The sequence below is a fragment of the Canis lupus genome, chromosome 25 (assembly GCF_011100685.1).
Source record: "Canis lupus familiaris isolate Mischka breed German Shepherd chromosome 25, alternate assembly UU_Cfam_GSD_1.0, whole genome shotgun sequence".
NCBI lineage: Eukaryota > Metazoa > Chordata > Mammalia > Carnivora > Canidae > Canis > Canis lupus.
Window position 1 is genome coordinate 10,401,357 of NC_049246.1, and position 12,015 is coordinate 10,413,371.

At 44.8% G+C, this 12,015-nt stretch overlaps 1 protein-coding gene across 1 annotated transcript in view; it reads left to right on the forward strand.

Moving 5' to 3' along the window:
* SLC7A1 (solute carrier family 7 member 1) overlaps positions 1-12,015 on the forward strand; it is a 66,464-nt gene that overhangs the window by 51,391 nt on the left and 3,058 nt on the right. The window contains 5 exon segments of the mRNA NM_001287553.1: positions 5,454-5,575; positions 6,220-6,442; positions 7,218-7,357; positions 9,958-10,060; positions 11,621-11,838. Coding sequence (NP_001274482.1) covers positions 5,454-5,575; positions 6,220-6,442; positions 7,218-7,357; positions 9,958-10,060; positions 11,621-11,838 — 806 coding nt within the window.

Below are 12,015 nucleotides of genomic sequence, written 5' to 3' on the forward strand. Positions count from 1 at the left end.
ACCAAAGGTTAAACAGCTCTGATAAGGAGACCCTCCTGAAATGCAGTGATTTTAAAACGATGTCTTGACATGAGCAGACCAAGTTGACTGGCCAGCATGGCTGCACACAGGCTTTCAGGGACCCTGACCGTCCACCTGGTTGCTCCATCCTGCCCTAAGATGGTGTCCTCTTCTGCATGGTCAGAGCTGGGCTGTGGGCGTGGGCAAGATCCAGCCCTCCCGGAGAGGAAAAGAGGGTATGGGAAAGAGTGTGCCCAGTCCTTTCAAGGGCAGATCCAGAAGATGCCTTTCCCTTCTGCCAACATCCCACTGGTGAAAATCCAGTAGGTGGCCATATCTAGCCGCAAAGGAGACTGAGAAACAAGGTCCCACACTGGGGATCCCACTGGTCACACGTGAACTTGGTCATTGGGCAGGCATTGATGTGTGACTAGTTCACTACTAGAACACAAGCAGGAAGCTGTTGAATGCATGAAATATTATGTGGTTAACAGTTCAAATAAAAAGAGCCTGCCTTTTGGAGACTAAACTATTACAGGGAAATGAGGGCTTTTAATTTTTTTTTAAGTAAACTCTATGCCCAATAGAGTGGGGCTTGAACTCGTGACCCCAACATCAAGAGTTGCATGCTCTACTGACTGAGCCAGCCAGGTGCCCCTGAGAAAAGAAGATTTTTAATGTAGCATTCCTAAGCATTCCTGGGTCATATTTATGCCAAATTTATTGATGCTCATTATCTCAGGGTAGAGTAAAGCCAGTTCAAAATAAGCTTGGAAATAACATTAGATTTTGAAAACCTGGGGTGACTGTCTTGCTGGTGGCTGTTTATAGATCAGGAATTAAATATAAATGGCATGTCTTGTTTCTTAGTTGTCGATCAAGATTGAATTTTATTGTTTTTATGAAGATATTGTTTATGTTAGCCAATGGTATTTACTGTCATTGGTTGTCCTCATACTTTGTGTCCTGGTGAGATGAACTGTACTGCCTTCAGCCCCAGGAGCACTGCCTCCGAGGTAGAATGCTGCAAGTCTGGAGCATAGCTTGCTCTTTCATTTTATTAAAGCCTATAAACTGCTTTCTCTCGTTTTTTTTTTTTTTAACCCCTCAGCCATAGATTTGTGTTTCCAACCACGGCCATGTAGTCTTGCGTGAAATTGCTTGTCTCTCTGAAATAATAGAGTATTTCCCAACCAAACCACACAGCATGGAGGAGCTTCAGCCTGCATGGCTTTGGTGGCAGTTCTGAGCACTTTGGATTGTGATTTTATGATACTCTCTCCAAGACTGGCTGTAAACACCTCCATGAACCTGTGACTGAGTTGGTGTCTTGGTCTGGAATAGAAATGTTATCTGACAGTTTGGCTGGTTCCCTCTGGCCTTCAACTTATGCTACCTCTGGCTTTCTTATCCAGAGTCCTGTGGATTTGTAATAGATGTAGTGAGTGTAGAGCTACAGCACTACATGGAAACCTGCTGAGAAGGTTGTGTCAGGTAGTTTCTTGTCAGGTAGGGTGGAAACCCAAAAATAACACTGGCTTCCACAAGTTAAAAGTTTAGTCCTCTTAAGTCAGCATCTCTAGGTGGTTGGTCCAGCATATTGCTTTGGTGGATGAGGAATCCAGTTCTTCCATCTAATGGCTTTGTCCATGGCCCACATTCCCAAGGTTACCCCAAGGTCCAAGATGGCTCCCACCAACAGGAAGGAAATGAGAAAAGTAGAAGAGTACCTTCCCACTCCACTAAATTCCCCTGATGTTTCTCAGGAGATGTATACACCATGTCTGCTTAAGTCAGGTGACTATCCCTCATAGCTAGAGAGTCTGAGAAACATATCATCTTTATTCCTAGTGTTCCTATGTCTAGCTAAAATAATTATATTTTCTTCCTGTGTAGAAGAAGGGGGTATGGCTTTTGGGGACAACCTGCAGTTTATGTCAGGGTGGCAGATGGAAGTTAGCAAGAGCAGAGTCTTGGTGAAGGATGCTCTCCACTGATGCAGTTGGAGGAGACCATACGGAGGGGAGAGGACCCCCCTCACCACCATGGAAGTTTCTGTCAAGTCCTCAGCCCAGGCTCGGGGATGTTTATGAACACGTGACAGATTTTCCTTCTTCCTCTGCCAGTTATCCTCTCTGCTAGCTTCTGGGTAACTGGCTGAGGGGCATGCAGAAGAGCTGGTCAACCCCAGCTCTGGTGAAGGGGCACTGAGCTAGGATCTGCTTCAGCCCGCCCTGTCACCAGGCGACATTAGCCAGGTGGTGGCCTTGGCAGTCCCTTGAACCTACTTCCTCATTTCTTTGTGTATCAGCTGCTAGATGCCAAGTGGGCACCACGTGCAATAGCAAATTTATATACAGAGCCTTTACAAAATCTTTCTTTTTTTTCTTTTTCTTTTTATTTTTTAACAAAATCTTTTTGTTTTGGTTTGAGGCCACATAGAATAGGTTTGATAGCGAGGCCCGCCACTGAAAGCGGAATGCCTAAACTCTTCTTCAATGTTGAATTTAATTTTTTGAGTAGATAATGTTTTCTCATGGTTCCCATGTCATAATGTCATAAGAAGGTATACACTGAGAATTTGTTCCCATTCCTTTCTTCATCTACCGCATTCTCCGCCCACCCCCGCACCCCCGACCATGGGTAATCATTTTTACTATTTTGTGTGTGTAAGCTTCCAGGTTTTATTTGTCTAGATACAAGCAGTTACAAGGATGTAGTTCTGTTTGTTTTGTGTATTATGTATATAACTTATATACATAACTTAAGTGTATAGTTTCTCTCTTAGTACATAAAAAAAGGTAACATTCTCTCTCCACTTTTCTGCACCTTGCATGTTTCCCCTACTACCATATTCTGTTAAGGCTTTTCATGCCAGGACCTTGTCCTTTGTTGTGACATGTGGTGTCTGGGCATCCACGTCACGATGGTGACCCAGCTGGAGGAGTACATACAGTTAGAATCACAGTCTGCTGACTCCCCTTCCATCTGATTCCTTCCCCTGAGGAGCAAGGGAGAATGGCTTTGTTTTGCTCTGCTAACTCTCCGTAGCTCCATGCTTTTCTTGATGCTCCTGCTTCACCTGGCAATGTAATGGACGCATGTTCCAGCCCTCATCCTCTTCTACAAGGCCTGTCTCTTCCTGGGGTTTGTTTGTTTGTTTGTTTATTTTAAGATTTTATTTATTTATTCATAGAGACACACAGAGAGAAGCAGAGACACAGGCAGAGGGAGAAGCAGGCGCCATGCAGAGAGCCTGACTTGGGACTCAATCCAGGGTCTCCAGGATCACGCCCTAGGCTGCAGTCGGCGCTAAACTGCTGCACCACCGGGGCTGCCCATCTTCCTGGGGTTTAATGTACATAATGTTGTACGCTTTCCTCTGCCCTTCAAATGGAATTCTCAAAAACTTTCTGGGTGCCTCTGCCTCATGGTTGTTTAAAGCCAGCCTGTCAGTTCTGATGCTTGTTTATTTTTCCACACACCTGTTCCATAGCCCTTGAGGTTAGAGGGCTTGTGGAGGCAGGTGGGTATCTAGAGGCCTTCCACACCTGTCTGTCCTGCCAGTGACGGGGAGCCGGGCCCCTCATGTTCTAGTTGTGTTCAGAAGTTGAAAGGGTCTGCCAGGAGCCCCTCAGAAGGCATCTCGCTTGAGTCTCCTGCTTTCATCTTCTCATCCCGCTGTCTTGAGCTATTCGGCTGTCAACTATTTTGTTTCAGACTTCGGCCTAAAACTTTTCATAATAGGAGTCAGCTCACCAGGACAGTCTATGTTCTTGGTGATTTATGGATGCGGTGGGTGCGTCCTGTGTCTTGCTGACTCCCTTGTCCTGGGCTGCCATTTTTGTCTTTGGGTGGTGAGTTTATTTTAGTCATACCTTAAATCAACAAACTTCCCTTTGAGTCTGGCAATGATTTTTCCTACATCTATCACTTGCCTGTTTCTTGGGGCTTCCCCCACGTTGCTACTTACTGAACCACAGTGAGTCCCAGATTGAGAACCTCCTTCACGCTCTGATTTCCAGATTCTGGAACCAAGGATCCTCTAAACATCCGTGCAAGGCTCAATCCCCATTACAAAATAATTAGGTCCAAAGTGGCCATCTATTGATAAATCCCTCTGAAAGCAAATTTGGCCAATGAGTTGCTAACCCAATTAACATCTCTATAGGACTAGAATACCCTATTTGGCTCTTATGTTAGGAAGTCAAGTGGTCTGGGGCAGGTTGCCCCGCAGAGCTGGGCAGTTGTCAGCCTGCTGAGTTAGGAAGGCTGATGGGGAGGTGGTGACTGTCCTCTGGAAACTGTGACAGGAAGCCTGCAGCCTGGCAGCCAGCAAAAGTCATGGCTGGTGAGGGAGGAACCAAACTGTCCTTCTTGGACTGGTAGCTCAGCTGTTTTTTATGTGGTAGTAGAGGACCAGGGTGTCTGTGGTGTAGAATCACTTGTGACAGTGGCCATCTAGGGTGTGAGTGGTGGCTGGCCCCCAGGCTCTGTGCAGCTATTCTAGGCCTGGACACACTGTTCAGAGTCACAGGTTCCACTTCGTTGGACCTATTTTCTGAACCTTAAAGGATTTCTGGGGTTGACAACATGTGTTTGGCTGTGTATTCATTACTTCAGCAAATATGTACTGAGCCCTACCGATGCGCCCAAGCCATGCTGGGCATTGGTCCCCACCCATGTAGGCATCCCTGTTTATCATGTGCCTGTGAATGCTGAGGAAATGCTTTTGTTGACTAGAGCAGTTTGCTTTCTTCAACCTCAGTATCTCTGGAAATGCTTATTTTGGGACTTGAGTTACTGGTAAATATAGGAGATTTTTGCATTATGTTCCTGGGGTGGGGGCCATGCACCCAGTTGGCAGCTCTCAGTTCTAAAGAGTATGTTCTGGAGGGCCTGAGTGGTTTAGTCAGTTAAGCATCTGCCTTCAGCTCAGGTCATGGTCTCAGGGTCCTGGGATCGAGTCCCACATCGGGCTTCCTGCTCAGTTGGGAGTCTCCTTCTCCCTTTCCTTCTGCCTGCTGTTGTGCCAACCCCACCCCACCCCCCTCCCTCTTATGCCGAATAAATAAATATAATCTTAAAAAAAAAGTATATGTACTTTGTTTGAAGGTCCTGGGGGAAAGGCCTCACTTGTTGGTTTCTTCCCCCTTTCCTGTTGGACACTCCGTCTCACATACCCTCTCCCTTCCCCCAAAGCCAATATTCAGGGGTGCTTCTGGAAAGGGCTCAGTGAGTGCCCTTGTGGTTCTGGGCCATGCAAAGCAGGGAAGCCTGTGCCCCCGGGGTCTGGTGACAGCTGCCTCAGGAATCATTTACAAGGGGTCTGGAGCACCCCAGGCTGGCAGTGGGGTAGGGGGCATGACCGTTCGGAGTGGCTTCTCTGTTCGGAGTGGCTTCTCTTCAGGACTGTGAAGTGGGTATTATGATCTTTGGTTCTTTTTTCCTAGTGACACAAAACAAGGGATATTTGGTGTTGGTGGATTCATGCCTTTTGGATTCTCCGGCGTCCTATCAGGGGCAGCAACCTGCTTCTATGCCTTCGTGGGCTTTGATTGCATCGCCACCACAGGTATGGCTCCTGCCCACCGTCTGGGGCCCAGCCTGTAGGTCCTCCTCTCCCATCAGACAGGCTGGGCTAATTTTACCCATGGGTTGCTGTTTTCCTTCCTGTGGGCATGTGCCGGCTGCCGCTCTTTCACACATGAGCAACGTGTAGATTTGTAGCTTCCTGCTGATCTCCCCCCCCCCCCCCCCGCCGCCCTTTTATCACTTCCCCAAGTGGCAGTGCCTGACAGGAAAGTCTGCATCATGAATGTGACTAACTATTGTGCTGCTAGGACGGGGTAATGATAGCGTGGCTACAGCCCGATTTCATATCTGTGCGTCATCTGGGAGAAATGAAGCCATTAAAAATATTGTTATCCGAGTGACTGAATAGGCTGGGCTCTGTCGGGCCTCCTGAATTTTCTCTGCCAAAGGAAATAAGTCTTTTCCTTGGCTGAACCAGGGAATAAAGGCGGAAAACACCATCCCTGGGCTTTATGAGTCTTCTGGTCTGTGTTAGGAGGGCCACCTGTGATTCCCAGAAGCCCAGAAGATCCTGGTTCCCATAGGGCTGAGCACTGCGGGGGAGTCATTTATGGGTGGCACAGGCATCTTCTGGATGCCCCTCACTGTCTTGCCCTCCTGGGCCTGACCCCTTGCTGCTTCTAGGTGAAGAAGTCAAGAACCCTCAGAAGGCGATCCCTGTGGGGATTGTTGCATCTCTCCTGATCTGCTTCATTGCTTACTTTGGAGTGTCTGCTGCCCTCACACTCATGATGCCATACTTCTGCCTGGACAAGAACAGCCCCCTGCCTGACGCCTTCAAGCACGTGGGCTGGGAAGGTGCCAAGTATGCAGTGGCCGTCGGCTCCCTCTGTGCTCTTTCTACCAGGTGAGGCCTCTGAAGCTCTTGGGAAGGGAAACTCTCTTTTCCCAATCTCACTCTTCCCTTGAAATTGAACCAGCACCCCAATCCTGGTGATATGGCTTCTCCTCTTGTTGTTTGCAACCATCCCACGAGTTGTCATTAATACTTTCATCCTGAAGACTCTGAGGCCCACTTTCGGACATCATCTTTTCAGCAAGGGTCTAGCGTGCTATCCCCAACTTTGGCCCCTGGACCAGGCCACCTCTTGGTACACTGTCTCTTGGCTCTTAGTTTGGCCCAAGAAAGTAAATGTCTTTTAATTTGTAGACATTAATGTTTAAAAGACATTAAATGTCTTTTAAAAATATTTTGCCCCCAATGTTTGGTGGTAGCCTGTATGTACAGGAAATATTTGTTGAACATTGATTTACCACGAGAAATCCTCATGAACACAGTGATGCCTTTATTTTCTGTTTGATTCACCTAGAAATTTGTGGGAATAAATACAAGATTTCCTTTTCATAAAAGTGATGACTAGATCCCATGCATGTTTATGTTATGTTAGGCCATTCTTTCAGTGAATACGTAACAGTAAGTGCTTTTTCCTGGGTTGACGCATTGAATTTTGTCTTTCAGCCATGGGCTTCACCTAGTTTGGAGGACAGCAATTCTCGGTGATAAGTTCAGGGCTCCCTCTTGGTGATCTGCATTACAGGGTACCAATAATGGTCACATTACAGTGCCCTTCTTCCTGATGAGCTAGTGTTACAGATGCGTTTTGCCTTTTCCTCCCGTATAGTCTTTTAGGTTCCATGTTTCCCATGCCTCGAGTTATCTATGCCATGGCTGAAGACGGACTGCTATTTAAATTTTTGGCCAAAATCAACAATAGGACCAAAACACCAATAATCGCCACGTTGACCTCAGGTGCCATTGCTGGTAAGAACTGCAACTAATCCCATATAACCAGTATCTTAACAGTTGAGCCACTAGTCCCTAGGGAAATAGCTTGAATTATGTTGGTCTGTGAGAAGTTGGAACTGGTTTTTTTAACATTTGGTTTTTGCCCTTGAAACCTGGGTTTCCTGCAAGATAGCTGCCCTTTTGACTAAAGGCAGAGACCAGTTTTATAGAGGATGTGATAGCATTCTCAAAAACTTTTGAATCCTTTTATTATGATTACCCTCTCATTGGACAGAGCTTGGAACACACACTATCCTTTCAGAGCCATTTGTATTTACCCTTTTCTGAATGTTTCTGAGTAGACTTTGGCAGGATGACCTCTTCTTGCATGGCACCAGCCAAGAGACTTTTTGTTCATGCTGGAAATTCATTGTCCATGTCTTTTAGCCCATGGATTCTCAGGGGAGTGAGAATCCCTTAGGATTGACGTTTTATGAAATGTGCTATCTATTCTCCAGGAGATGTTGGGGGTGTTGCTAGGGTGTCAATTGCTGTAAGTTTGTAAGTAGTGGCAGGCTCAGAGGAGGTTTATCTTATCAAATATACAGTTCCTCACCAAGAGGATGGTTTTGAAACTAGTGCCCAAAGAACCCTTGGAGCCATATGATATTCTGAGGGCCCCTAATTAAGAAAAGGGGACCGTCAAAGGAAACTTACATGCCTAATGTACTGTTACTGTTTTTTTGTATTTTCTCCTTTAATAATTGCCCCTCTTAGCTCTCAAGAGACCGGCATTATTCATCACATTGTACAGAGAGATGAAGTGAGGATGTACACCCACATCCAGGGGATCTGGTTCTTGGTTCCCAGTTTGTTTTTATGCCAAGTGACTGGCTTCTTTCGGGTTGTGAGTAGTACTGTGGATCTTAGTGTATTAGGACACATGATACCAATTCAGCCTGTACCACAGGGACTACTCAGCCCCAGTAAGACATTTGACCATCTTAAATGAATTATTGTTAATGGTGTTTATGCCCTTAGTAAAGTGTGCTTAGTTTTGTGGATTAATGTTATATAAGGAAAGAAAGCTAGTTTTTTATTATTTAACAAATTTGTTATGTAATTGTGCATTCTTGGCTGTGATCTCAGTGGTCAGGTTAATAGACACCATATGTCAGAATATGATCAATATATTTAAAAGATTAAGGAATTCGAAATAGTAATGTTTTTTCCAGGATTTAAATGTAATTTGATCATATTAAAGACTGGCCATTAATTTCCTTCCTGTGTTGATCAGGAGAGATCAAACTATAATCTTTAAAGTGACTATAAAGTACAAGCATTCACCAAACCAGGGATTTTACTCTTTCTTTTCATTTGGCAGGACTAGTAAATAAGTATTCGGTTTTCTAAAATCTCCCCACATGCAAAGAGTTTGGCCTAAGTTTCTGTGTGAGTGGGAACATAGGCATCTGTGGCATGCACAGTTGGATACTATTCTAATTATCTAGAAGGCCCAGTATTGCTCTTTGATCCTGTGATTTATCCTTAATTTAAATTTGTTTTGGTTGAAGTAATCTATAGGGGCTTGAGAAATATTTGTGGAAAAGTAATGGTTTTATGTTTATGTTTTAACTTATGTTGATTGTATGTGATTTGAAAATATCCCAAAGTAGATCTATCCAAGTAATTTTTTAAATGGGAAATTTAACACATACCCATATAAATAGAATGTATACTCAGAAGAATTACAGAGATTTTTCAAATAAGCATGAATGTTGTATTTTTTTTTTAAGTGGGGTCATGGTAAAGGTACTGATATTGTTTGGAAATAACCCTGCTTTCCAGGCTCAGCTGCCTGGGTTAGGAGCCCCTGTGAGTCCTCCCAGAGCACTAGACTTGACCTGCTCATCACTGTTGCCTACTGATGCCTGTCTTGGATGATACACTCAGGGAAGCCGGAGACTCTCTGGTTTGCCCTTTTTGATGATGTACATTTTTGATGGTATACACTTACTGGCATACTCTCAATGAGTGCTAGGTAGATGATGAATGAGTGGTTAGATGATGGATGGATGGATGGTTGGATGGCCAAATAGATGGATAGATCATGGGTGATGGATGGACAGAGGATTGCTGGATGGATGGATGGATGATGGGTGACTGGTGTGAGGGTAGATGGATAGATACACATAACTGTCTGTGAGTTTGCATAATATAGAGAAAGACATTGCACTCAGAGCCACAAGAACCTAATTGAGATCCTGACTTTTCCACTTCCTAGCTGTGTGACTTTAGATAAGCCTTCCAACATGTCTGACTTTAGTTTCTCCATCTGTAGTGTAGCGGTAGCTTGCAAAGTTGCCATGAGGATCAGTAAAGGTCATGATGATGAAAGTGCTCTCTATATAAATGTTAATCATTATTACTGTCTGCTGAGCACTGTGCATGTGATTTTATCCTGAGCTTTTCTTCCCTTTAAGCAATGTCACAGTGTGTTTCCATGGAAAGGGCTGGGGAGAGGAAGCAAGTAAAAGCAGCACCCTGTGTGCCCTGGATCATCAGTGGGAGGTGGTTCTGACTGTTAGAGTCTGTGGAGGGCCACCCATGGATCCTGATGTTTGTCTCCTCCCCAGCTGTGATGGCCTTTCTCTTTGACCTGAAAGACTTGGTGGACCTCATGTCGATTGGCACTCTTCTGGCTTACTCTCTGGTGGCTACCTGTGTGCTGGTCTTACGGTATGTATGGCTCTTCAGGGTTCCATGATAGAAATGGAGATGTATCCTGTTAGCCTTTTAAAAGTTCAAGTTAATGGCTTATACAGTGTAAATTTTAGTTTGTTGATAACTCCTTTGGAAACTGCTCTGGAGAGGGTGGGATTTGGTGGTTTGAGTGCCTAGCTAGAGAGAACATCACTGAAAAGAGTCAGGGGGCTCACCTCTCACTGTCATGTGCCCTCATTTTTCTGGTGGGATGTCAGGAGGATAGAGACAGATTCTCAGCCCAACTGTCAGGTCTGGGCCAGGGAACAGAATTTTTGAAGGCTTAAGGGAATGATTTCAGTTTGGCCCAGTTCTTAGGTAGGAGGAGACTGGGAACTAGTCCTGGTGGGAACTGGGTGAATCCAAGTTGTGTGAACCTTGGTTTCCTGGTGTTCTCAGCTGCCCCAACACCTCTCTCCCCAAGCATACCCCTGGGTTCCAGTTTTCCTTTGCTCTAGAAGGACAGGGCTCTGCTTCTTCACTATCAGGAAAGGCTCAAGGGGGCATTTATCATGAGAATATGGAGTCGTGGAGACTCTCAGTGGTGGTCACCTGGGAAGAGCCTCCCTATTTCTTTGCAAGTATTTATACTAACAAGGTCATTTATTCCATTTCTTATGTGCTTTAGCACCTAATTTATGTCAAACTTGGATTGAGCTCAGTAGTGGCTGTGTACAATAAGCTAAAATTTGTTTGCTAGCTTTCTGACCACTTATTCCTAAGGGCTCAACACTGGAATCTTTTCTGAGGTTCCCCTCAAATTCTTATTGACCAAATGGTGTTAACATAAGTGAATCAGTAAAAAAAAAAAAAAAAAGGTTAAATATCTTTATGCTCACTCTTAGATTATATGCAAAATAATTCAGAAAGCACTGTGTTTTTCATAGCTGGTAGAAAAGATTTGAGCTCTGTTCATTTTGGGTGGGAAGATAAGGAACCTCGTTTAAAATGAATGCTTTACTTGCAGGAAGCTTATGTCTTGGAAATCATGCCACAGGCTCAGTCCTTTAGCCAGCTCTATAAAGTTTATTTATTCTAAGGCATTTTTGGAGTTTTAAAATAAATTGATCCAATTAAGTCTCACAAATATAATTTCTCAAATCTGTCCGCCTGCAGACACATTTCTCTGGCTCTCTGCACCAGACAGGATCCTAATGTTACTGCCTTCTATTTCTGTTTGTACTTCTAGCACCCTTCAGCCATAGTTTTGTTGGAAGTGGCCTAATATCTTAAGCATCCAGAGGCCAGTGCTACTTTTCAAAGCAAGAGAAACCATCTCCGTACATTCCTCTTGGCGTTGTCTCAAATCAGAGACCCCAAGGAGGATGTTGCCCAGAAGCAGGAAGGAGAGGATTCAGGTCTCCTCCTCTGTATCTATTTTGCCAGGGAATGCATCATTCTGACCATTTTCTTCCCATGTTATGCCTGGTGTCCTGGACAACTTACCTTTGAAAGCTTACTAAGAACTTGAGTTAGTCGTGTCCCTTTACCTAATTAAAGCACATTATGATCGTTGCACAATACATTTCTTTACAGATATCAGCCAGAGCAACCTAACATGGTATACCAGATGGCTAGAACTACCGATGAGCTCGATCAAGTGGACCAGAATGAATTGGTGAGCACCAGTGATTCCCAGACAGGCTTTTTACCAGAAGCAGAACGGTTTTCTTTGAAAACCATACTCTCACCCAAAAATATGGAGCCTTCCAAATTCTCCGGGCTGATTGTGAACATTTCAACCAGCCTCATAGGTAAGAGCCCGCCCTTCCCTTTTAGGTGTTTGGGGTCCTGCTAGATGTTAGCATTTCAGGGTTTCTTGTCAATGGTGGTGGAGGCAAGTCTGGAAGGAATAAGCGTCTGTCTTGCTACTGGACTGTGATGTCACTTACTCTGCCTCATGGTTGTTGATGGTTGCAGAAACAGAGCCT